The sequence below is a fragment of the Cervus canadensis genome, chromosome 22 (genome assembly GCF_019320065.1).
Source record: "Cervus canadensis isolate Bull #8, Minnesota chromosome 22, ASM1932006v1, whole genome shotgun sequence".
NCBI classification, from domain to species: Eukaryota; Metazoa; Chordata; class Mammalia; order Artiodactyla; family Cervidae; genus Cervus; species Cervus canadensis.
In genome coordinates this window covers 241,321-267,022 of record NC_057407.1, presented here as the reverse complement: position 1 = coordinate 267,022, position 25,702 = coordinate 241,321, and the positions used below count along the sequence as shown (strand labels likewise).

General features: G+C 63.9%; 2 protein-coding genes across 2 annotated transcripts in view; one reads left to right on the top strand and one right to left on the bottom strand.

Moving 5' to 3' along the window:
• Positions 1–172: 172 nt before the first annotated feature.
• CHST13 (carbohydrate sulfotransferase 13) lies at positions 173–7,207 on the bottom strand. Its single transcript, XM_043442774.1, has 3 exons — positions 6,945–7,207; positions 2,285–2,367; positions 173–1,598 (listed from the first exon to the last, which is right to left on the bottom strand). Exons 1-3 carry the CDS (start codon positions 7,039–7,041, stop codon positions 756–758), a joined length of 1,023 nt encoding a protein of 340 aa, XP_043298709.1. The 5' UTR covers positions 7,042–7,207; the 3' UTR covers positions 173–755.
• The window catches only part of UROC1 (urocanate hydratase 1), a 34,708-nt gene continuing 14,215 nt past the window's right edge, over positions 5,210–25,702 (top strand). Inside the window, exons 1-15 of the mRNA XM_043442752.1 lie at positions 5,210–5,639; positions 10,295–10,461; positions 16,300–16,430; positions 16,696–16,789; positions 17,782–17,841; positions 18,102–18,230; positions 18,338–18,399; positions 19,924–19,990; positions 20,066–20,209; positions 20,853–20,941; positions 22,114–22,176; positions 22,427–22,606; positions 23,267–23,364; positions 23,538–23,610; positions 24,712–24,833. Coding sequence (XP_043298687.1) covers positions 5,597–5,639; positions 10,295–10,461; positions 16,300–16,430; positions 16,696–16,789; positions 17,782–17,841; positions 18,102–18,230; positions 18,338–18,399; positions 19,924–19,990; positions 20,066–20,209; positions 20,853–20,941; positions 22,114–22,176; positions 22,427–22,606; positions 23,267–23,364; positions 23,538–23,610; positions 24,712–24,833 — 1,522 coding nt within the window. The 5' untranslated portion in view covers positions 5,210–5,596. The remainder of the gene's footprint in view (positions 5,640–10,294; positions 10,462–16,299; positions 16,431–16,695; positions 16,790–17,781; positions 17,842–18,101; positions 18,231–18,337; positions 18,400–19,923; positions 19,991–20,065; positions 20,210–20,852; positions 20,942–22,113; positions 22,177–22,426; positions 22,607–23,266; positions 23,365–23,537; positions 23,611–24,711; positions 24,834–25,702) is intronic.

Sequence of the window (25,702 nt, the reverse complement as noted above, 5' to 3'; positions counted from 1 at the left end):
AAGGACAGGCTTTCCCCAGTGTCACTGCCCCCTTCCTTGAGCCACAACGTGGCACACCCCCCATTTGTCCGCGCTGCAACCTTGCCCCCACTCCCTGCTAGGAAGGTGATCTAGGCTCAAGACCAGACCACCTCAGACCCCAGAACAAATGGCAAAAGGAGACACAAACCCGTTTTTCACAAAGTAACAAAACGCATTTATTTCAAACACATGAGCTCCCGCTCACCACGGTCCTGGTTAGTCTGCTCCTATATTGCCTACCGGGCGGCTCTGTTGACGGTGGACCACCGAGCATCTGGCTGGACTGAGGCCAAGAAGGGGCCAGAACAGGGCCCCCGGGGGCGCACCGGGTGGCAGGGTCCTCAGGGCGCCCAGGTGGCCCGCTGAGGCCGAGGCGAGGCCAGCCGGCCCTGGGTCTGTTGGGGGCGGGCCTTCTCTCCTTGGCCCGGCACAGTGACCAGGGCAGGTGAGGTGGGGAGGGCCCCAGGGGTCAGGGGCCAGCGCGGAGCCAGCATTCTAATCTTGTGCCACGGTTAGGTTCAGGACAGACGACAGGACACAGGCGCTCGCAGCCTAAAAGCCTATTATTCCGTCCTCCGGGGTCCTGGGGACGCACCCGCCGGCCCGGGCGCTTCGACGAGGCCAGCGTCAGGCACCCAGGGGTCCAGCCCCCGGAGGCGAGGCGGGCTGTGCGACGACGCGGTCCGCCCAAGGGGGCGAGCGCAAGCGTCTCGCCGCGCACCCCGGGCCGCGGGCTAGCGCAGCCGCAGGTAGGAGGGGACGGAGTAGTTGAAGAGCAGGAAGTCCATCTTGTAGAGGCCGAAGAGGCGCCGCTGGTAGAAGGGGCTGATGTCGCGGAAAAGGCGCTCGGCCCGGTCGCGCGCGGCGGCCCTGGCCCCTGGCGGCGGCTCCGGGAAGCGCAGGCCGGGTGCGCCCGCGAGGCCCAGCACGAAGGCCGCGTCCTCGGCCAGCGTCTCGAACTTGCCCACCACATCGTAGCGCAGGCGGCACGGGTGGCAGAGCGCGTGGGCGCGCTCCCAGTGCTCGTTCAGGGGCCCGTCGCGGCGCGTGCGCGGGTCCAGCAGGTAGGCCAGGAACTCGGAGAAGCGCACGTCGTGGCCGCGGGCCAGCGCGTCTGGGCTTGGGCGCGGCCGCAGGCGCCGCACGATGTCGGTGCCAAAGCGGCGCTGGAAGGCGGCGCCCCAGGGCCGCTGCAGCTTGTTGCGGTAGGCCGAGGCCAGGCGCTCGAAGGGCTCACGCACGAAGAGGAAGGCCAGGTAGGCGCGCAGACGCCGGTTGACCTCGGCCGGGCTGAAGTCGGCCAGCGAGGGCAGGAGGCCGGGCGCGTGCGCCTCGGGCGCGGGGATGGCGCGCGGGTCGCTGGGGCCGCGGCCGCTCAGCGCTAGCAGCACGCGCTTCCAGTTGGTGCAGGCCACCTTGGGCACGTAGCAGTAGAGCAGGCCGCGCGCGTCATCCACCAGCACGTGCCGCAGGTCCTCGGGCCGCAGCAGGTGCTGCCGCCGGGTGTGGCGGCTGCAGGCGCGGCGCAGCAGCTCTCGCCGCTGCCGGTGCACCTCGGCCAGGGCAGAGCGTGGGCCCTGCGGGGACAGGACCACAGAGGGAGCCCGGGTGAGGGGCAGGGAGCCTACCCCGGCCGCGGGGCGGGGAGGATGCCACGGATCCGGTGCAGCGGGCTCACTGCCACCCCCCAACGTCCACCGCCCCCCCCAGGGGGGTTTCCACCTACACCGGGCCCCTCCCATCGGCACCACAAGGGCAGAGATGCAGGTGACCCTCCTGCTGCTTAGGGAGCAGGGCCTGTGCCTGCCTGGTGCTCAGTAGTGCTGAGGGCGCCTGCAGGGGCACGTGTGAGCTGGGCCTGTGCGCTCAGTCAGCACACCCTGGGAACAGCGTGTGGCCCCGCGGGCTCGGGGGTGGGTGGGGGGCATGCCTGGCCCGTCTCCCTGTCCCAGCGGCACTGAGCCTGGGGCTTCCCTTTGCGTCCCTCCTGCTGTGGGTGGCACACAGCCGGCTGCTCGTTATGTCCCCCGCGCAGAACGCTGCTGCCCAGAGCCCAGCATATTCCACCCCTGGAGGGCTGGGTGGGCAGATGGACGGCTGGACACCCTCAGGTCTCTCTGCCTGCACCCAACGTTTGCCCCGTCACAACCCAGCATTTGCTCCCTGGCCGGAGCCCGAGGCGGCCGCAGCCCCTGGACAGCAGGTCCACACGGGCTCGGGCCATTGTGGCTGGAGGCAGCAGAGGGGAGGGCGGCTCACCTACCTGGTCCAGGTCGTAGAGCATCTGCAAGGGGCTCCTCCCTTTCCCGCCAAACCAGCTGGTGCCCACTGCGCTGCTCTCGAACGCTGGGGGCAAAGGGAGGGGCGTTCGCCGCAGCACCAGACAGACTGGTCGTGGCCCTAGCGGCTTGGCCGACTCGCCTGGGCACGCTGCATCCACCCCTGGGACTGGGTACCCCGCGGCCTGCCTGCCTCGGGGGTCACTGACAGACCGGGTCCCCATCCACCAGGGCTGCAGGGGGCCGGGCAGGAGCTAACAAGGGGAAAAGTGGAAGCCATCGCCCTCTGGGAAGGCCCTGACCACCCAGCCCCACCTGCCTCCATCTCACACCCCGCCTCTGCCAGCCACGTCCATGCAGCCTGAGGGTGAGGGCCCAGTGGGGAGGCAGGCAGAAGCGGGGGCCGCACTGCCAAGCTGCCGGCTCTGGTGGCAGCGCAGGTGCCCAGGCCAGGTGGCCGCTGGGGACACCTGCAGCGGCTTGTCCCTCTCCTGCTGGCGTGTCCCTCCTCCCAGTACATTCAGGTTTCACTGGCAGCGTCCGTGTAGGGACACTCTCTGTCTCATCGCTGTGTTCCTCAGTCTTCCCCAAACCGCCACAGCCTCATATTCGTCTTAGATATGATTATACTTACCAATAAAATCTAATAAGTTTAATTTAAAAATATCACCCAAATTGTCAAGTCTTTGGTTAGACTGACCAAGAAATAAAGATTGAAGACTCAAATTACAAAAAAATGGAAATGAAAGACGTGATGTTAGTACTGGACCTTATAGAAATAGGGCTTCCCCGGTGGCTCAGATGGTAAAGAATCTACAATTGAGGAGATCCGGGTTTGATCATTGGATCAGGAAGATTCCCTGGACAAGGAATGGCAACTCACTCCAGTGTTCTTGCCTGGAGAATCCCATGGACAGAGGAGCTTGGAGGGCTATATCCATGGGGTCACAAAGGGTCAGACACGACTGAGCGACTAACGGTTTGACTTTCATAAAAATAACATAGCTAAGAACATTTTATGTGACTGAGGTTTGCAAATTTAAATGTATTCAATGGCTGTCAAGAATATATTGAATTCATAGGAATATGGAATATTCACAAGAATATCTTTAATAATTCAGGATCACATTAGAAAATAATAAATTCATAAGAAAAAAGACATTTTCGATGGTCCTTGGCTTCCAACAAAGTGAGAAGTCTTACGATGCTGCCAGGATTCAAGAGTTTTCCTTGCGACAAACCTCTGGCAAGCGATCAAACTCGAACAGCTCGGTGAGCTGCTGTGCTGGCACAGTGACCAGAGGCAGCGGCTCCCAAACCCGAGCGTGCACGGGGCCCACTGAGACGCAGCAGCCCGGCCCCCAGGGGGCCCGCGGTCCGCACGCTGACAGTCCAGGCTGCGGAGGCCTGGGAGCCCCCTTGAGCACTGCGGAGCTGCAGCTCTGCCCCGTGGACTTGGCTGAAGGAGCAAGTCAGCGACAGGCAGACCGGCCGTGCCGGGCCTGCAGAACCCTCCGTGTGCACCTGGCTCCCCGCCGCACCCCTGGCAGCCCAAGGCCCCCTGCCCACTCCAGTGTCCCCAGAGCAGGGGCCGGGCTCTGCTGTGACCAAGGCTTTTGAGGCGAGAGGCCCACAGGGCCTGCCTGTGTCCTCTGGCTGCCGGCTGGCGGGGGGCCCCAGAAGCTGCTGCCTCACCTCTTCCCGGTGGGGGTGGAGGCCCTGAGAGGGGTGGGGAAAGGCTGGTGCCCCCTGGGGGGGCAGGCGGAGCAACAAACCAGGCCACCTCTACCCCGGGCCCACGACTCAGAAGCACCCAGCCTATGGGAAACGCTAGCCCTTGGGTGGAGCCTCTCCTTTCCCAGCCAGACTGCAGCCCAAGGGAAAGCGGGTCCCACACCAGCCCCCAGGAGCCAGTGGGTGGAAGGGGAGAGGCCCCAGAATAGCAAGGGGCAGTGATTACGGGGCTGGGCCGCCCCCGCCCGGCTCCACCCCATCAGCGCAGGAGCAGAACCCTGGTCCGGCGGGCTGGCAGGCCGGCCATGGAGGAGGACGAAAGGTCCTGGGTCCAGCCCCCCCCGCCCCCCCCACAGCCAGAGGCCGGGGCTCTGAGGGTAGGGTGGTCCCCAGAGGGCCCCACAGGGCTTCCTGCAGCCTCGGCCCCGCTTGCCCCAGTCCCCCACCTGTGTCCTCAGCCCCCCAGTCCCTCCCTGAGCCTCCAGGTCCCAGGCCTCCCAGCAGAGGGCCAGGGAGGGGCCCAGGCCAGCCCAGAGCAGCCACTTGGGCAAAACCACAAGCGGGTTCTGCTTTGACAAAGGAAACAAAAATAGCAGGAGGTTAGAAAGAGAGGAGAGAGAGAAGGGGAGGGAGGGGGAGGGAGGGGGAGGGACTGAGTGGTGCCAGAGACAGAGAGCGCTACCCAGGAGGGCAGGGACGGGCTGGGAGCAGGCGGAGCAGACTCGGGCGGGGAAAGCTGCTGGATGTCCGGAGTGGCTCAGAGCGAACCAGCTGGGTGTGAAGGGGTGGGAGGCCAAGGGAAGGAGCTGCCTGCAATCTGGGGGTCCCCAGTGGGCCCGCTGCACGTGGGCTGGCATGTCCTGGGCAGCACAGGAGTGGCCGGGAGACCAGGTAGCCGGGCAGGAGCGCACAGTGCCCCTGCTCTGTTCACTGACACCATGCCCTCAGGGGTTGGAACTACTGTTATCCCATTTGACAGATGGGAAAACTGAGGCTCCAAGAGGCAAAGAAACATGCTGAGGCCTCACAGCAAGTAAGGGGCCAGGAGCAGGCTTGACGCCAGGCCCCGGTGAGAGCGCGTCCTTAACTGCCGAGGCCTCCTGGAGCCCACTCTGCCCGCACACCACCCGCCCATGCTCACAGCACCATGGGCTGGGGGGCACCATGCCACACGGGGAAACCAAAAACAAGCCCACCCTAAGGACAGGCCCGGCGCAGCCGCTCGGGGCTCCTTGGGGCTGCCCTGGGGGGACGCTGTGCTGGGCAACCCCCAGCCCAGGGAGCAGAGGTTACCACACAGTTTTCTGGTTAATAAGTTCTAGCCAGGCCACTGTCGCAAGAGCAGACTGGCCGGAGCTGCATGACCCGGCCTGGTCAGTCCCCCCGCTGACCTGCAGGCCCTCCAGGGGTCAAGCCCTTCAGAAGGAAAAATCGATCCTGCCTTTTTCTTTTGGAAGAGTCGTGACTCTCCACCCTGAGCTTCACGGCCCCAGCCCGGAGCCCTGATTGGGTGGATCGCTCTGCCCGGGACTGTCCCAGGCTTCACTCCCTCCTCGGGCACCATGTGCTGGCAGAACCCGCGCCGAGGCCTCCCGCTGGCCAAGGGTGAGTCCCAGGCCCCTCCAGGGCCTGCCCGGGCCTCCCCCCCACACCCCCCCACCCCCCCACCCCCCCGCTCCCTTGCTCAGCACCAGCCTCCCTGCCTGCCTGCTGCTCCGTGAACACCGGAGGCGCCCTCTGCCTGTGTTGCTTCTCCAGAAACCTCTCCTCTTTCAGATCAAGACTTCTTGTTCAGATCTCAACTCAAACATCCCTCCAGAAAGGGGGCCTCTCCAGCGGCCAGACTGCTGTTAGTTTATTCATGGCACTCGTTACTGCTGAGACCGTTTGATTTGTGTGGTGGGTGTCTGGCTGCCCCAGGGGAAGTCAGCTCAGTCTTGTTTTTCTATAACCCCTGGACCTCGCCTGGCATCTGGGATGCTGTTCAGTCACTCAGTCGTGTCCGACCTTTTGCGACCATGGACTACAGCACGCCAGGTTTCCCTGTCCTTCACCATCTCCCCGAGTTTGCTCAAACTTCTGTCCATTGAGTCGATGATGCCGTCCAACCATCTCATCCTCTGTCGTCCCCTTCTCCTCCTGCCCTCAATCTTTCCCAGCATCAGGGTCTTTTCCGGTGAGTTGGGAGTATTAAAGACTGATGGCCCTTCATGGCCATTTGGAGAGCACCCCAATTCTTAGCGTGCCACTCAGGGCCACTCATGAGTGGACCTCAACTTACCTTCCTTCCTGGCCTCCACCGCTCCTCACATGCACACACACATGTGCACACACACAATCATGCACACACACTGTCACAGACACACTCACACCCAGAAAAGGCAAGGTCAGGACAGGTCTCTGCCTGGGCAACTCCAGCCCTTGGCGGCCTGTGCAGCCAGCAGGTCACGGTGCCTCGGCCTCTGGAGTGAGTCAAGACCCAGCACACGCCAGGGAGCAGGCACTCCACACGGCTGGCACAACAGGCTGCCTGTTTCCCACACCTGACCATGAGGCGGGTGCTGGGGACTGAGTCCTTCCTGGTGCAGCGTGTGGTGCGCAGAGGGGCCCATCCGGACCGGCGCGTCATGCCACCACCCACCCACAGCTGCAGACACGGGGTAGAGGTGGGTTGAGACAAAGGAGGCAAAAGACCCGGGTGGCCTAATCCCTTCGTCGGCCCACCGCTCACCTGATCCCTGGGCAGAGGCTGGGAGGCCCGGACCGTCCCCCTCCCGACCTTGGGAGACCGCATCGCGAGCCCCTGCGGGACCGGGAGTCTTTCTGAGCGCCCCCCCATCCCCCCTGCCCTAGCCCAGGAGGAGACCACAGTTACCCCCACCCTGTCGGGGACCCCCGGCAGGCACTCACCAGGGCGCAGGGCGCGGGGCGCGGCGCCCAGCAGCAGGAGCGCGGCCCCCAGACACGCGGCCGCCAGTGCGCGCCGCCGCCCGCAGCGCCTCGTCATGGTTGCCCGGAGCGCGCCGCGCTCGGCCGGCCCGACGGGCCCGCGCTGTACTGGGACCGGGGCGCGACCTCCGTCCCGCCCTTGGACCCGCCCACGGGCTCGTGCTCAGACCAAACCGAAACCCAGGGCCGCCCAGGATCCGCGCCCCAGGGCGGGGACCCTCCCGGCGGCCTGTACACCACTCCACCCCTGAGGCGCGGGGGTGCAAGGGCTTTGCTGTCTGGAGGCGGGCTGGGGCGCGGGTTGGCGGGGGGGGTGGGCTGGTCCAGTCTGCCTGGCCTCTACCCGGTCCAGCGGGACAGCGAGCAGCCGTCCAGGGCGCAAAGGGTGGAGACCGGGCGGAGGAGCCCTGTCGCCGTCGCGGTTTCGTCCGTTTCCGCCCGCTCCCCCGGGGCGCGGTCCTCCGCCGACTCCGAGCAGCCTCGTCCCAGTGGGTCGGACACCCGGTGCCCTCTTTTGCTGCGTGAAGCCGCCTGTACGAGACCCCCGCGGACTCCCCCAGCCCCAGAATCAGGCCAAGGGTGCCTCTCCCTCTCCGGAGCCCACCCTTTAGCCTTGCTCTCCATGGGGGTCTCCAGGTCCTGCCTGGATCCCGACGCTTGCAGGTGGCAGCCAGACCGGGGGCGGGGCTGAGATGGGGGTCTCGGACCCGCCTCTGGACTTTAGGACTCCTGTTCCTTGCCTCCTCCCCACAACTGCTGCAGGCCTCAAGGGAGCACTCAGAACTCCATGAGGACTTCTGAGTGCAGGCTGGTGAGAGTGAATCCCCCTTGAAAATGCACTCGCGCAGTGCCCCAGGGGGCTGGCAGACACGCCAGACCCCAGGGTCCTGCTGCCCAGTAATGGGGCTAGGAGGGCACCCAGGAGGCAGCTGGTGCTGCGCGTGCAGATCTGGGTGTGTGTGCGTGAGCCAACCCTGGGCAGCGTGCGTGTGTGGGAAAGGGGTGCATCTAAACTGCTTCCAGCCCTGCCGACTTCTGTCCACCTGCTGGGTGAGGTCAGGAAAGCTGCCTAACCTCTCTGTGCCAGCTCCCCCGTGCAGTGGGATTGCACTAGAACACACTTCATTGTGTAGTGGGAGGCGAATGAGACCCAGGAGACGTTTGGCATGGTGTCTGGCACTCAGCTAGTGGCAGCTAAGTACTTGACACTGGTGATTAATGTATTATTACTGTTAGTTTTTGGCAGGTGGCTCTGGCTTCTGTTAAGGTGGTGACATAAAAATTTCTTCCCATTCTGTGCAAGTCTACTTAAACGACAATATTAAGTAAATAACGGTTCTGCTGTCTTAAAGATATGGCTCCAAATTCTATCCTAGGTCTCAAAGAGTAGAGGGCAGGAAACAGCCCAGGGACAAGCCAGGAGCTCTGTATCGTGACTTTCCAGACGCCCAGGACAGAGGGCCTTGGGGAGCGTCCAGCTCACCCCAGAATAACCTGAAGGCAGGGCTGCTGCTGCTCTGGGCCTGGGACCCAGATTCTGGGTCATCCATTCGCAGGCTGGTTCCGAACCGCCCCTCCCACCTGCTCGAGGACCTGGGTTCTCTGCAGCCCCAGCCGCAGGCAGGCGTCCTGGTGCCTGTGCTGCCACCTGGTGGCCATGGTGGAGAACAACATCTCAGCCCGTCCCAGTCCCCGACCGTCCAGGAGGCCCCCCGGGCTGCGCTGGGTCTTGAGGTGGGAGGGCCCGCGTGCCCAGGGCTGGGGTGGGCATGGGAGGAGCAGCGGGTCAGAGGGCTGTGAGGACAACAGGGGCGCGTAGAGAGGGGCCAGGTGCCGAGATGCGTCCCGCAGTGGACAGCTGTCAAGGAGGCCCTGGAGGGAGAAGCCGGAGAGGCGGACAGGGCACCCCCGCTCCCAGCCCGTTGTGGCCACGTTGGGGCTCCCGGGGGACCACAGCGGGCAGGGAGCGGGTGGGGCCCAGGGGGAGGCTGCGCATGGACAGGAGCGGGTGGGCTCGGGGTGCCGGCCCTATGTGGAAAGTGGACGGAGCAGCGGTCAGGGGGCGCAGAGAAGGCCCCCGGGCAGGAGAGTGGAAGCGGGGAGGAAGGAACGCAGGGGAGGGGCTGAGGGCCCCGGGCACGAGGTCTTGCCTGGCAGAGACGGGTCCCAGCGTGGCCTGGTGACGGTGCCAGGCAGGCAGGGCTGGGCTCTCGGTGCTGGTCGGCAGGGGCGAGGAAGAGAGGCTGGCCCGGACAGGCGTGGGCCTGGGGCAGAAACCAGCATGGGCGCTCGACGCTGAAGAGGACGGGCCACGTCCAGGGTCAGGGGCCCGGGGCTGAGGCCGGAGGCACACACTGAGGGCCTGCCGGCTTGCTTGGCGCCTTGTCACTTTCGCATTGTTCAATTGGTTTGTCCGTGGAGCACAGTGCAAACGCCCCAGAGTCCTTCTGGCTTGACGTAGAGCCTTGGCGGCTCCAGCAGGACTGGCTGTGTGGCCGTGGGCAGGCCCCGCGCCCCGCGGAGCTCGGTCTGCACCCCCACATGGTGGACACTGAACCGCAGGCCGGTCGCGGGGGCAGAGCGTCCAGCTGACGGCGGTGTCCCCAGGTGCAAATACTCAGAGGCGTCAGCCTCCTGCGTACGCGCCAGGCGCGGGCGTTCACACACTCGTGCATGTTGGGACGGCGCCCAAGGCCACGGGGCTGGCCAGCAGCGGAGCTGGGTCCACACCCAGGGCTGTTGCCCGCCCCTACCCGGGGCTGCTGGGGCTCTAGGGCGCCTCTTCCCGGCTCTGTGAGTGGCCCTGGGCCCCATCCGGAGCCAGGGTAGCTAACGGGCACCCCCTTCCCCAGAGGTGACGACGGGGTCTCCTGAGAGTGGGGAGAGCTGCCCCTCCGTGGGGGTGTTACTCCCACTGGGTGGGCTCCGGCCAACGTGTCACCACCGGGGGGGAAGGAGGGATCCGGGGCGGCCACACTCGATACCCCCGTCAGTGTCACGGGCCCCCCGTCATCGCCCCCTCATGGTGAGACTGCCCCCGAGAGCACCGGGCAGACCCAACCCAGAGCCCCTCTCCCCACGCTGTGTCCCAGAAAACACTCCCCGCAGGCCAGCACCCCACGGAGGGGGCACGCGGACCCTCCCCCGGCATCCCCCGCTTGACGCCTGCCTCACCCAGGACCCCGCCCCCTGGACGCACTGCCCTGACCCCAGGCCCTCGCCCTGGCCCGGGGCCCAGAGAAGGCCACAGGGGGTGGGCCTGCGGCCCGAGGGCCCCGCCCAGCCACACAGGACACCTGGTCTCTCCGCAGCCTTCACACACAGCGGGCCTCCACCCCAGCCTCCGCCAGCCATGTGCAGCCTCCAGGCGCTATGCTCCGGCCTGCCCCTGCGGCCCCTCCCGGAGAACCGGGGCCGGTGGGCCGGGGTGCCCCACGCCCCGGTCAGGACCCCCGGCCTCAGCCCCACTGAGGAGCAGGTGAGAAGCTGAGCCCCCCCGCCCTGCAGGGCTGCTTGCCTTCTGGGAGGTCTGGGAGGGCTTTGCCCACCAGCTGCCACCCACCACCCTGGCCTTCGGGGTTCCCGGTGAGGGTGGCCGCAGGCTGGGCACCCCCGTGCCAGCCTCCATCACACCCGCCTCCCTCCTCCCGGCTGCCCGGGGGGCGTCGGCCTCTGGCCCCCACTGACTGAGGGTCCCTGAGGCTCGAGGTCACGGGTGGGCGCCATCACCTCGACCTTGGGCCACCAGGGCCCAGGGGGCCTGCCGCCCGCTCCTCCCAGGAGCACCCGATGGCCTGGGACCTGGGGGTGGGGGCAGGGGCCCTGGGGACCAGGAAGAAAGGGGCAGGTGGATCCCTGCACCTCCTCCTTCCTGCTGGCATTTGCTCTTTGACCCGGTCTTTGACACCGAGCTCCTAAATCGACTTCAGTTCCCTGGGCAGTGGGGACTGCTGGTGGGGCTGGTCACGGGGTCCAAGCCCTGATTACACATTGGGCCTTTTGGCCCCACCCCCATCCACCGGAGAGGGCTGGAGGCCAGAGAACGAGGGAATGAGTCCTTGCGACAGACTCTTCCTTGCAAAAGACTGCAAGGCCGCTCCCCAGGGTCGGCGTGTCCGGGTCTGAAAGGGAGCAAGTGCTGGGGTGGTGGGCACACCTGGGAGCCCCCCCGCACCCCGGGTTCCTGCTCATCAACTCACCCTTCTTCAGGTCCTTTCAGTACAAAAACCAAGGAGAGAGTGTCCTGAGTTCTAGGGGCTGTGCTAGCAGATTACCAAACCCGAGGGGCTGGGACCCCCCAGTTCTTACTGGTTGCTCACGAGTATAGGTGATGACCGGGGTGTACGATCAGGGGCTGAAGTGGGAGTGTCTCGTGGGCCTGAGCCCTCAGCTTGTGGCTGGGGTCTGGGGGGACCCTGACCGACAGCGCCCCAGCGGGACTGAACTGAGGGCCTCCAGTGGGGTCGGGGGAGAGGAGGGCCCTGGAGGAGCCACATGTCCAGTCCCGGGGGGCGCCTGCGGGAGGACCCCCAGGCATCTCCTGGACCACCCCAAACCCAGCATGGCGTCCTCAGCCACCACCTTCACACTTTCCTGGGCTGCTTTTCTGTTTTATTTAAATGTCCCTTTGAATGTCAACATCAGCTTTTAAATGTAGTCATAAGAGAGATGTGTCACGTGTTATAACATTCTTTAATTTTTGGTGTCTCCTTCCACACACATTCTGGTGCACACAAGATTGTGTGTGTGTCCTTCTTAAATCTCTAAGTGGGAGCTGTCCACACAGGCTGGTTCTTTTGAGGCTGTTCCTCATCAGTGTGTTGTTGAAGTTTGGATGAACGAAAGCGTGCTCCCCTCTTAGTTCTTTTGTGAGTAGTTGTTGTTGAGTCACTCAGTCATGTCCGACTCTTTGTGACCCCATAGACCACAGCACGCCAGGCCTCCCTGTCCATCACCAACTCCCAGAGTTTACTCAAACTCAGGTTCATTGAGTCAGTGATACCATCCGCCCATCTCATCCTCTGTCGTCCGCCTCTCCTCCGCCTTCAATCTTCCCTAGCATCAGGGTCTTTTCCAGTGACTCAGCTCTCCGCATCAGGTGGCCAAAGTCCTGGAGCTTCTGTAAGTAGATTTCTGTTTGCCTGCAGAGTGTGCGTGGTGCGGAGGAAGATTCCTGTCACATCCGTTAGAATTGTCCCCGGCATCCCCCCCCCCCCCCACGCAGCTGCTCTTGGTGACCTCTCCCCAAACTATACCCCACCCTCAGGGGGCTGTGCTGGACCTCCCACCACTGCGGACACACTGCCCGCAGCTCCTGGAGAGTGAGGCTCAGTGGGGCTCACTTCTGGGTCCTCGGTGATGCCAGAGTCGTCTGTTGAATGAGCAAACAGGAGTGTGTGCCGAGCCAACACCCTGAAAGAGCTCAGCGGAAAGGAGAAACCGAGGAAGGCTTCTTGGAGGAGGTGGTCTTGGCGCCAGGGGCAAGTTTCCCAGACTGGGGAATCTGAGCAGGAGGCCATTCTGCAGGCCGTGAGTGACCACGTGGAGACGGGTCTGTGCAGAGTAAACTGGGGTGGAAGAGCCCTGTGTAGGCCCGAGCTGGGTGTGGACCTGGGAAGCCAGGCCTGGCCTGGTCACAGAGAGGCTGAATGCCACCTCTAGGCACTGCGTCGGGCAGGGGCTGGCCTGCTGCCCGGCCCGCTGCCCACAGAGAGCCAGGCCCACACGAAGCTGGGGGCAGACAGATGCCCTGCGTGGAAGCCGTAAGTGTGGAGACAGTCGTTCCGGCCGCTGGCCCTGTGCAGCCCATGTGTGCCAGGCGCTGACCACATCCACTCGGCCGGGCCCCGAAGCAGCCGTGTGAGGGAGTGCTGTCCGCTTGTCTTCCGAAAGAGGAGACTGCAGCTCAGAGAGGTGCGTGTGCGGGTCGGGGACCCGTGGAGACAGGCTGGGGTGCAGGCATCAGAGAGGTGCGTGTGCGGAGACAGACTGGGGTGCAGGGATCAGAGAGGTGCGTGTGCGGATACAGACTGGGGTGCAGGCATCAGAGAGGTGCGTGTGTGGAGACAGACTGGGGTGCAGGCATCAGAGAGGTGCGTGTGTGGATACGAACTGGGGTGCAGGCATCAGAGAGGTGCGTGTGTGGATACGAACTGGGGTGCAGGCATCAGAGAGGTGCGTGTGTGGAGACAGGCTGGGGTGCAGGCATCAGAGAGGTGCGTGTGTGGATACAGGCTGGGGTGCAGGGATCAGAGAGGTGCGTGTGTGGAGACACTGGGGTGCAGGGATCAGAGAGGTGCGTGTGTGGATACAGGCTGGGGTGCAGGGATCAGAGAGGTGCGTGTGTGGAGACAGGCTGGGGTGCAGGCATCAGAGAGGTGCGTGTGTGGATACAGGCTGGGGTGCAGGGATCAGAGAGGTGCGTGTGTGGATACAGACTGGGGTGCAGGCATCAGAGAGGTGCGTGTGTGGATACGAACTGGGGTGCAGGGGTCAGAGAGGTGCGTGTGTGGAGACAGGCTGGGGTGCAGGGATCAGAGAGGTGCGAGTGTGGAGACAGACTGGGGTGCAGGCATCAGAGAGGTGCGTGTGTGGAGACAGACTGGGGTGCAGGCATCAGAGAGGTGCGTGTGCGGATACAGACTGGGGTGCAGGCATCAGAGAGGTGCGTGTGTGGATACAGGCTGTGGTGCAGGGGTCAGAGAGGTGCGTGTGCGGATACAGACTGGGGTGCAGGCATCAGAGAGGTGCGTGTGTGGATACAGGCTGGGGTGCAGGCATCAGAGAGGTGCGTGTGTGGATACAGGCTGGGGTGCAGGGATCAGAGAGGTGCGTGTGTGGAGACAGGCTGGGGTGCAGGCATCAGAGAGGTGCGTGTGTGGTACATGCTGGGGTGCAGGGATCAGAAGGTGCGTGTGTGATACAGAGGGTGAGGCATTCAGAGAGGTGCGTGTGTGGACGAACGGGGTGCAGCGGGTCAGAAGGTGCGTTGTGGAGACAGGCTGGGGTGCAGGGATCAGAGAGGCGTGTGTGGAACGAACTGGTGCAGGCATCAGAGAGGTTGCGTGTGTGGAGACAGACTGGGTGCAGCATCAGAGAGTGTGCGTGTGTGGAGACAGACTGGGTGCAGGCATCAGAGAGGTGCGTGTGTGGATACGGCGTGGTCAGGGTCAGAGAGGTGCGTGTGCGGATACAGACTGGGGTGCAGAGATCAGAGAGGTGCGTGTGCGGATACAGACTGGGGTGCAGGCATCAGAGAGGTGCGTGTGTGGAGACAGGCTGGGGTGCAGAGATCAGAGAGGTGCGTGTGTGGATACAGGCTGGGGTGCAGGCATCAGAGAGGTGCGTGTGTGGAGACAGGCTGGGGTGGATCAGAGAGGTGCGTGTGTGGAGACAGACTGGGGTGCAGGCATCAGAGAGGTGCGTGTGCGGAGACAGACTGGGGTGCAGGGATCAGAGAGGTGCGTGTGTGGAGACAGACTGGGGTGCAGGCATCAGAGAGGTGCGTGTGCGGATACAAACTGGGGTGCAGGCATCAGAGAGGTGCGTGTGTGGAGACAGGCTGGGTGCAGGGATCAGAGAGGTGCGTGTGTGGAGACAGGCTGGGGTGCAGGGATCAGAGAGGTGCGTGTGTGGAGACAGACTGGGGTGCAGAGGTCGGGGACCCGGGGCACAATCTCTGGAGAGCCCCCCCCTGCCCCGCTGGGAAGAGCCTGACCCACAGTCTGGACCTGGCAGGTCTGGCCTCAGTTTTGCCCAGTTCTGGTCAGGACCCCATGGGGCTGGGCTCCAGGGGTGCGGGGCTCAGACAAGGCCCAGGCTATCAGATCGTCAGAAAATGAAACAGAGGGAGCCGGAGTCCGGCGGGATATGTTCGGGCCCGCATGTAAGATCAACCCCTACTGGGGAGGGTGATTGTGTGTGCCTGTGATGTGTTGCTTTTGAAACTCTTCTGTCAATGTTTGTTTTCACTTGCAAGCTCTGATTACAAGCTGTTCACTGATTTAAAAAAAAGAAAACACGCAGTCTCTGTGTCGTGGGCCTGACATGACCTTGAACGGCTTGACCTCCAGCTCACGCTGGGCCCCGCCTACCCTCTAACCCTATCCCCTCCCGCCCCATCGCTGCATGTAACTTGCACAGGCCCTCCTATAGTGGCTCCCTCGTGCCAGAAACTAGACTCAGAGACCCTGAGGGTAGGCCCACCCAATGTGCCTGACCCTCTGGGTAAGCCTGGGAGCCCCCTGTGGGCAGATTCCCAGCCACCTTTTGCGAGGGAGACACACACATTTCTGATCGCTTTTCCCCAGGGAGCAGGAACCATGTGCTTTTATTCCACGTTGAAGTCACCCAGGCACTTGCCGTGCAAACCTTTCAAGTCCCCTCACTCCTGAGCTGGGGTTTCCCCGCTGCCCTTCTCGCCCTTGACTCCTTCCCGAATCATCCTTCCCCCGCCCACCCCACGCACCCCTCGGCCCTCAGGGGCATCCTTGATGTGCGGTGCTGGACTTGGGGCGCACAGGTCAGGCTGTCCCCCCCGCCGCCCCCCGCCGGCCTCTGTCCTCAGCCCCCGGCGCTCTCTGTCTCCGGGGCCGGCCCTCTGCCCTGCACGCGAGCTGGTGCCTCAGGGCCCAGGCCAGGCTGCAGGCTTCTCTCCGGCCACCTCTGCCATCGCCTTTTAGAGCCTGTCTGAGGCTCGAGCTCCCTGCCCCCTCGGTGGATGTGTGTTGAATGAATACTTTCACACCAGCTCCTTGTCACGCCCCCTAAAGGAGTTTGTTCTGCAGGGTTGGCTGGTTGAATGCATGGCCTCAGTGTCCACCCCTGACACCCGGGCATCACCCCACTCCCGGTCTGCAGGCTCCTCCTGGGTGCTGGGAGGGAGAGCATGGGGGAGGGGGGTCTGGTGGGACTCCCACCCTCCTTGAGCCCAGGGGAGACTGAGAACCAAGGGGACAAACCCACCCTGGAGCATGCAGAGATGCTCAGCCTGGGGAGGGGAGAACATGCAGGGAGGCAAGCAGCACCTCCCACTGTAGCCCAGGCCACAAGCCATGTCCCTCTCAAGCAGCCTGGTGCCCAGTGAGCATGCAGAAGGAAGAACTGGAAGGCTGCTGACAGAGAACCAGAGGGCAATCAGGGAAGGCCTCCTGCAGGAGGTGACAGGGTAGCGGGCCTGGGGTGTGAAATGGGCAGTCTCGGGGCTGGGCCTTGGGTCTCTTGAGTGGAGCAGAGGCACATCCAGGAGGGCAGAGCTTGGCCTGGAGCCCACACACTCTGCCGCCCTCACCACTCCCCCCAACTGATGCCCCGCCAGCTGGCGCTGAAGAACGCCCTCCGCTACTTCCCCCCGGATGTCCAGGAGGTGCTGGCCCCCGAGTTTGCCCAGGAGCTGCGGCTCTACGGCCACATCTACATGTACCGCTTTTGCCCCGACCTGGAGATGAGGTGAGTGCCGCAGGCTCGGCTTGGCCCCCTGGAGCAGAGGCCTTGCTGTGAAGTGCGCCTCCTCTGGGCTGGAGCCTGTCCAGTGGTGGGGCGGGGCCAGCCGAGAGCACCTCCTGCTGGTGGGAGCTCCAAGTGGGGGCGCCTTCTGCTGATGCCCGGGCTGGCCGTCCACGCCGGCAGGGCCGGGGGCCGGGCCGGGACGAGGCGGGACCCGAGCTTCCAGGCGCCCGCCCCTCGACTGGCCTGGCAGCTGGACCCCTTGCAGGGCCTACCCAGTGGAACGGTACCCCTGCCGGACGAGGGCGGCTGCAGCCATCATGCTCATGATCATGAACAACCTGGACCCGGCCGTGGCACAGGTAACGGCCCAGAAGTGCGGGCGGGGTCGGCAGCAGGAAACCAACGTCGCAACACCCGCGAGCTTTCTACTTGGAAGCAGTGACAGACGCGATGTAGACGCAAGTTGCTGAGTCCTGTCCAGATGTTTGCGACCCCAAATTCTCCAGGCCAGAACACTGGAGTGGGTAGCCTGTCCCTTCTCCAGGGGATCTTCCCGACCCAGGAATCGAACCCGGGTCTCCTGCATTGCAGGCGGATTCTTTACCCACTGAGCTATGAGGGAAGCCCCGAGGGGGCTGCAAAGCCAGTGCGGGGAGGGCTCGTCGCCGCCTCTCGGGCGCCCCCGCTTGGCCACCGCCTCCTGGCACCGGCACCATGACAGCCGCCTTGGCCTCAGAAGGTGTCACTTTGCACCTGATGCGTCCGACCCTCTGCGACCCCCTGGACTGCAGCCCACCAGGCTCCTCATGAAATTCTCCAGGCCAGAACACGGGAGTAGGTGGCCACGTGAAAACTGAAAAGGAACAGGCTGAATACTGTGGTTGGTTGCAGTATATCCAAAATATCACAACATGTAATCATATAAAATCAGGATATTTTATAGTGTTTTTTTTTCCTACCAAGTTTTTGAAACCAGCGGTGGGTGTCATGCCTAGAGCTTGTCATGCAGGCCCTGGCTCAAGGCACGAAGGCTGCTGACAGCAGCCTGTGGCCGTGCTGGTCCACGCGGGTCTAGCCACATGTGCCTGTCCTGGCGTCCTTGCATGCCAGCCTGTCCTGCAGCACCTGTATTCGAGAGAGGACAGCCTTCGAGGGGACCTGAGAGTTTACTTGAGGGCAGGAGGGTCCCAGGATGCAAGCACTCTGCTGAGCCCTGACTGGGTCACCCCCCAGCCCCCACTCCTCCTCCAAGGGCCATCGGCCACTTGGGGGGCCATGACCCCTGAGCCCAGCCAAGCTGCAGGCCTCCTTCCCCATGCCCCCATCTCAGGCGTCCCCGCGTCTTCCACAGTTTCCTCAGGAGCTCGTGACCTACGGAGGAAATGGGCAGGTGTTCAGCAACTGGGCGCAGGTATGGGCCCCGGACTGTGTGGGCAGGCAGGGGCGGGCCCACCATAGGCCTGTCCACCACCTAACTCTGCCCTGGCCTCCGGCCTGGAAGCACCTGGCAGACTGGCCCTGGGGCTCAAGCTCTGCCTCCCTGATGCCCGAGATCCCAGAGGTCAGAGGTCCTGCGGTGGGGCCACTGGAGGGGAGTGGGGGGCCCCGTGGTGGGACTTGGGGCCAGTGTGGGGATCCCCCTCACCACCCCTGTGCCTCGTTCTCCGGCAGTTCTGGCTGACAATGTCCTACCTGGCCCAGATGACCGAGGAGCAGACACTGGTCATGTACAGCGGACACCCGCTTGGCCTTTTTCCCAGCAGCCCCGAGGCCCCCAGGCTGGTCATCACCAATGGGATGGTGGGTCCCGGGGCCGCGGGGAGGCCCAGCCACCACCCACCTGCCAAGCCGTCGCCCCCGAAAGCCAGGGCGCGGCCCCCAGCCCTCTGCCCACCCCTCTCTTGCAGGTTATTCCCAGCTACTCCTCCAGGACGGAGTACGAGAAGCTCTTTGCCATGGGGGTAACCATGTAAGTGCTGTGGTTCATGCTGTAGCCTTGGCCAGGCCCTGTGGTAAAACGGCACAGAGATGGTGACTTCAGCTCTGAAAAGCCCTCACCATCAAAGCTCTGTAGCGAGATTCCGTATTTACACATTTCCTGCTCGTTTTCATGGATGTCCCTGCAATTTTCATACATGTGTGAGTGAGCGAATGTGCAATTTGAATCCTACTTTTTGCAAGGGGGCTTCCCTGGTGGCTCAGACGATAAAGTGTCTGTCTGCAATGTAGAAGACCCGGGTTCGATCCCGGGGTTGGGAAGATCCCCTGGAGAAGGAAATGGCAGCCCACTCCAGTATTCTTGCCCGGAAAATCCCATGGACGGCGGAGCCTGGTAGGCTACCTTCCACGGGGTCGCAAAGCGTCGGACTCGACTGAGCGACTTCACTTTCTTTTGCAAGGACTCAGGTCCTGGCTGCAAAGGGGGCGTGGTGATGGCTCTGGCCCCTGAGCTGTGTGCAAATGAAGGGACACCGCGGGAGTGGATGGGGCCCCGGGGAGCACGGCCCTGGGGGAGCATGCCCCATGGCGGGCTTTACCGCCTCCCTGGTGGGTGGGTATTGTGTTGGCACAATCATCCTATTCACACAAGGTTGCATGGCAAGGATAACTACGCCCCATTTATCAGAAGAGGAAGCAGAGGTTCCCAGAGGCCCTGTGCTTGGCCCAAGTTCTGGGATTGGCTCGGAGTTTGGATGTGTGAGATCCAGGATCCGCCCTCAATCCAGAGGAGGGAGGGGGCCGGGGAGGCTGCTGGGGGCTGGTGGACCGGGTCCTCACAGTCACTGGGGAGCGCAGACACTCTCGCCTCCCATCACGTGGCCAAAGATGCCAGTGCTGAATGGCCACCACGTGGTGCACGTGGGTGCCTCCTTCCCCGGATCTAGCCTAGAGGGCTCAGCAGGCCGGGGGCTTGCTCCCGGGAGCCTTGTTCTGTGGCCCACCGAGCCGCCCGCTGACCGGCAGGGAGAGGGGCTCCTGCAGCCTGCCACGGGGCTCACCTTGGGTGCTGACATGTGGAGATGCCCCCGCCGGCCTGGTCATCGGAATGGGCCCTTTATGTAAACAACAGCGACCCCTTGAGCACTGTGCCCCGACTCTGCCAGAAACTAGGGGACTGACCTTTTCTGCAGGTTTCTGTTTTGATTAATTAATGAACTCATCTTTGGCTGTGCGGGTGTGTTGCTGTGTGCGGGCTTCCTCCAGTTGCCATGAGCAGGGATTGCTTGTGTGGTGGCTCTGGGGCACGCGGGCCCGGGTGGGTGCAGCTCCTGGGCCCTCGAGCACTTTGGCTCACCTGCCCTGACGCACGCTGGATCCTGCCGGACCTGGGATCAGACCCATGCCCCTGCCTTGGCAGGTGGACTCCCAGTGCCTCCTTTGGTTGTTGAAGGAGAATGCGCGATGCACGTGGGGGCGACAGGGCGCCGCAGACCCCGGGGAGTGGGGCGGGGAGACGCCCAGCACCCGCTCACACCCCTGCGTCCGCGGGCAGGTATGGCCAGATGACGGCGGGCAGTTACTGCTACATCGGCCCCCAGGGCATCGTCCACGGCACGGTGGTGAGCGGCGGGCCGCGGGGCCGCGGGGCTGGGGGTGGTGACCCAGTGAGGGTGGTGACCCCTCCTCCCCCACAGCTCACCGTGCTGAACGCGGGGCGGCGCTACCTGGGGCTCCAGGACCTGGCCGGCAAGGTCTTCGTCACCTCCGGGCTGGGCGGCATGAGCGGGGCTCAGGCCAAAGCTGCCGTCATCGTGGGGTGCATCGGTGTGATCGCAGAGGTGAGCCCGCAGGGGCAGCCCCCCGCCCCCTCGAGAGCCCCCCTGCCGCCCTTGCCTCTGCCCTCCCATCCCAGCAAGGCAGACACCCCTGCCTTCCAAGTGCCCATCACTGCTGGGCCTGGAGCCACGCTCCCAGGACCCACGCTCCCAGGACCTGGCCTCCCTTGCCTTGGGGCCCTGGGGTCCAGCCGGGAGATGGTAAACCTGTGAATAAGTGAGCAGAGACCCCCGCCATCAGGACAGAGCTGTCAGGTCAGGGGGAAGAGTGGGCGAGGGCCAACATCTCTAGAGTCTCTTGAGCTTCCCTCCTGGATACAAAATGGCTTCCCCAGCTCTAGCCCCCTCATCTATATTCAAGGCAGACAGAAGGGGGAATGCCAGCTATGGCTGACTCTAGCAGAAAAATAACGCCTTAGAAACTCGTTTTACCACATTGGTCAGTACGGGCTCACATGGATGTTGTCATCTACAAGGATGGAGGGAAGGCGTGAGAGGGCAGTTGGGATTAGCTGGGAGCAGAGCGTCTCCCTGAGTGAAATCCGGGTTTGTTGACGTGGAGGCAGGAGGCGGCTCACAGCAGCTCGTAGGGTCGCCCCGCCCTGTTGGGAAGGGGGTGATCTTCACCCCTGCCCTGCGGCCCCAGGTGGATGGCGCGGCCCTCATGAAACGCCACCGGCAAGGCTGGCTGATGGAAGTGACTGACAGCTTGGACCGCTGCATCGAAAGACTCAGGTGCGAGGCTTGGCGTGGGGGAGAGTGGGCTGGGAATGATTGGCTCCTGGGAGTGTGGAGTGGCCCGGTGCGTCTGTGCTGCCCACACACGCGGTCTCACGGACATCCGTCGTCCTGCGGGTGACCCCTCCGCTCAGCTACGGTTGGGCAAAGACCACGTCTTACTTTTCTCCCTTCTGTGCCTCAGTGCCCAGCCCAGAGCCTGGCACACGGGAGGCGCTGCTCGGAGCTGCTGAACCTCCACAGGATCCGTCTGGACCCGCGGCTCCTCCCCACGGGGACCAAGGCTGGTGCAGGGTCCCGGGACCCTTCCCAGCTGTGTGCCGTCTGCTGAGATTTCTCAATGGGGACAGGCAGGGCCACCAGGAGGCCGCTCCTCAGATGCTGTCTTTGAAGCATTCTCTCAGCTGATTGCTCTGCGGAGCTGAGCACCTCCTGTGGGGGGAGTTCGCCTCGGCACAGACGGCTTCACCTGCTGTGATGAGACCTGCCCAGGGGTGCAAGGGGACTTAGGTGACACTTTTTAAGAAATACTCCCATTACTGAGACTGGAGACTCTTTGGACACAGATCTTTGAAAACTTGCTGAAAACACTGCATTAATTACTGGAGAAATTCTAAACTCCTTGTGTGGCAGGGAGGGTCTTAACCTGATCTGGCCATGACCCTGTGGGTGCATCTGAACACAGGTGCACACACATGCACTTGCACACACACACACACACACACACACACACACTTGCATGCTCATGGGCACACACATGCTCACACATGTCCAACCACTGTGCCGTTTCTGTCATCTCTGAATTTTTGTCACTCACGCAAAGGTTGGGCACTTAACTCCCACAGTCACACACAGAAACACACACACAAGTCCAAATCAGAGTAACAGACGCTTCCGCAGCCGCTTTCGTGTATTCAGGTCTCCTTTTCCCCCAGACAGCAAGCAGGCCGGGGCTGCACCTTTGTCAGCCAGTCCTCAGTGAGGGCCCCCCGGCCCGCTGTGCCCCTCGGCCAGGGGCCTCATGGGTCCCCAGCCACACACTCACGTGGTGCTCTGGGTGCCTCCCGGGCCTCTGCGTCCTCACCAGCTGGGCACTGGGGTGCGGGATGTTGGGGTGTTGCCCTGGGCAGGAGTGACGGGGCCGCCTGTCCTGCTCCTGCCCCTTGCAGGGAAGCGAGGAAGAGGAAGGAGGTGCTCAGCCTTGGTTACCATGGCAACGTGGTGGACCTCTGGTGAGTGGGGAGCTGGCTGCCTTGAGGACCCCCAGTGAGCCCTTGGCCGCAGTCCCCATGCTGGCCCGGCGCTCCTGGCTGTCATGGCCCTGGCAGAGCTCACGGCAGACCCCCCACCCCGGCCACGGGGTGCAGATGAGCCCCATGCCTGGCTACGGGGCCTGTAGGCCAGGAATACTGTGTGCCCTCCTGGATGGACCCTGAGCTCGGGCGCTGGCAGTACCCGCCCTGACCGGCCGTCTCCCCGCAGGGAGCGCCTGGTCCATGAACTGGACACCACGGGGGAACTCCTGGTGGACCTGGGGTCTGACCAGACGTCCTGCCACAACCCGTTCAATGGTGGCTACTACCCTGTGCAGCTGGGCTTCACAGAGGCCCAGAGCCTCATGGCCTCTGACCCCACTGCCTTCAAAGGCCTGGTCCAGGAGAGGTGATGTGGGCCCGGGCTGCCCGCGCGAGGGGTGGGGGCACACACCGCCTGCTGGGGCTTTGGATAGGGTGGCTCCGTCCTCTGCCTGGTTCTCCCACCACCAGCTGTGTGGCCTTATGCAAGACCCTTAACCTCTCTGTGCCTCTGTCCCCTCCTCTGTCAGACAGGGTCATGAGTGCGTTGTTCCATGGGGATGTTGGGGATAGACTGGGGTGACATTTGCAAAACACTGGGGGCAGCTTCCAGCACCTCTGGGTGCTGAGTAGATGCTGGTAGAGGGAGCCCGAGGCGCTTCCAGAAGAGGTCATTGCTTGTTCAGCACGGAGCCTGGGCCCCGCGCCTGGCTGGCTGGGACCTGTAGGCACTGGTTGAGTGACTGCCTGCAGGGTCTTCCCTGAAGTGAGAGAGACTCTGAGGAACCCCAGGGGTGGGGGGCTTCCCACCTCCCCAGGGGAGGTGTTGGAGGTGGAGCAGGCAGGGGTGGGGTCAGCAGGGGAGGAGTCCAGTGGGGTGGAGTCCGGAGGGGAGGAGTCCGAAGGGGTGGAGTCAGGAGGGGAGGAGTCCCATGGGGAGGAGTCCGCAGAGGGCAGAGTTGAGAGCGGAGGTGTTGGCGGGCAGTGGTGCTGGCGCTTGCGCTGACTGCTGACCGCTCCTTTGCAGCCTGCGGAGGCACGTCTCAGCTATCAACAGGCTGGCCCGGGAGCACTTCTTCTTTTGGGACTATGGCAACGCCTTCCTCCTGGAAGCCCAGAGAGCTGGTGAGGGAGGCAGGAGGGAGCCCGGGCACACTCGCCTCGCTGCAGGCCTGGCCGGCCGCCGCTGCAGCCAGCAGGACGGGTCCTGGCATGCCTTCTGGGGGTGGCCCTGCCAGGCCTCCGCCTCGCCGGGCCTCGGTCTCTCCCAGTGACTCTGGGCCCGTCTGTGCGCACAGGGGCCGACGTGGGGAAGCCGGGCGCCAACAGGACAGAGTTCCGCTACCCCTCCTACGTGCAGCACATCATGGGGTGAGTGGGGGCGCTCCCAGCGTCAGTCCTTATACACGCAGGTCCGCAGACATGCTCACACTGCTCAAGCCGCCTGCTGAGACCTACGCTTGGTACCAGGTGGCCACGGCCCCGATCATGGGGTTTCCACCCTAGCGGGCAGGGGGAGAGGAGCTGAAAACGTGAGAGTCTGTGCAGCGTCTCAGGGAGAGAACAGGGGGTGGGGGCCGTGCCTGAGGTCACCTCCGGAGAGCACCCTAACCTCCGGGAGCTCAGGGCTGACCCCCACCAGGCCCTGGACGCTGTGGCCGAGGAGCTGCGCAACCCTCGGGGGCGCCCCAGCCCCGAGCGGGTGGCCAAGGGCCCCGTCCCTGCAGCCCTTGCGCCTTCCTGGCCGACGGGGGCCTGAACTAGCGGGAACAGGGCAGCTGCTGCAGGGCGAAGACAGGGTGGAGTCCGCGCTGGGGCAGCTGGGTGGGGCATGAGGCCCCCGGGTGTGCAGCAGAGCGGACCTCGGCAGGGGCAGGGGAGCGGGTGAGAGAGGCCAGCACCCTTCTCAGGTTCATTGTGGGAGGGGAGAGGGCCAGAGTGGGGCCTCGACCACAGGCTGGGGGGGGGGTTCCCCAGGGGCAACAGGAATGGAGCCCAGCAGAGGTTGGGTGGGCACGAAGCCTAGGGAGGGCCTGCGCCCCTCTGCCTGGAGCCCCCTCGAAGGTCCCAGCAAACGGGCCGAGTTTCTGTTTATTGTGCACTCCCACCTGGTTTTCGGGTGGTCTCTAACCGCGGTTTAGGGAAGCTCTGCTTGTCTGTGTCCCAGCTCCCTGCTCCAGCAGCCAGAGAAGCTGCAGCTCTGGGAGGGACGCTGTGGTGATGGAGGGGGCGGGCAGGGCGGGGACTGCTGCACGTGCTGGTTGAGAGGCTTCCGGCAACCTTGCTGGTCGCCGACGCTCCGACTCACGACACAGGCCCCTGTACTTCGTGCACAGCCTTCACCCCGTCAGTTCTGGAGCATCTGCAGCCTCCCTGACCTTGAACCGTGCCGATCCCAGCTCCTGGGGCTGCGGCTAGCCCGAAAGCCACCCCCCACCCCACCCCCCGGTGACGAGCCGTCTGCCTTTGCAGGGACATATTCTCCCAGGGCTTTGGGCCTTTCCGCTGGGTGTGCACCTCGGGGGACCCCCAGGACCTCGCGGTCACAGACCGGCTGGCCACGTCTGCGTTGGAGGGGATTGTTGCTGGCGGAGGTGAGGCTGCAGATGCTGGTGTGCGGGTGGCCCCCCTGCCTGGCAGTGCCCGGAGCCTGGACGCAGGGCCCACCCCCCCGGCCCCGTGGGCACAGGGCACATTCTCCGGGGTCGCCTGTGGATGGTGCTCGGGCTCCTGTAGCCAGCCCTGCGCTGACCTGTGCCGCCCCCTCCACGTGTCCAGGCTGCTCCGCTGTCTCACGTCAGAGCTGCCCCAGGCTGTCTGTGGACACAGCGTGGCTCTGCTCCCCCCGTGGGTGGCCCTGGCCCAGCCGCCGACCCTCCTTGTATAGTGGACGGGGCAAGAGGACCCAGTTACTTTATGGCACCTCCCCGGCCCCCTGCCTGTCACAGCTCCTGCCCTGTTGCTCTGCGGCTTCTCCCTGGGCCCAGGCAGCCTTCTCTGTTGGTAGTGGGTCAGCCTTTGCAGCTTATTGTAAGTCCTCCGGGCCCAGTTTCACTCTGCCACCCACATCTGGGTTGACTGAGATGAGTGGCAGGGGCTTAGGGTCAGGGGACCCAGGAGGAGAGCCTGATGGGCGGGGCCACCTTGTGGGCGGAGTCACCCCTACTGGCTCGGGAGGAAACTGAGGCAGTTCAGTTCTGCTCAGCTGCTCAGTCGTGTCCAGCTCTTTGCGACCCCATGGACTGCGGCACACCAGGCCTCCCTGTCCATCACCAACTCCCGGAGCTTGCTCGAACTCATGTCCATCGAGGCAGTGATGCCATCTAACCATCTCATCCTCTGTCGTCCCCTTCTCCTCCCGCCTTCAGTCTTTCCCAGCATCAGGGTCTTTTCCAGTGAGTCAGCTCTTCGCATCAGGTGGCCAAAGGAGTTTCAGCTTCAGCATCAGTCCATCCAATGAATA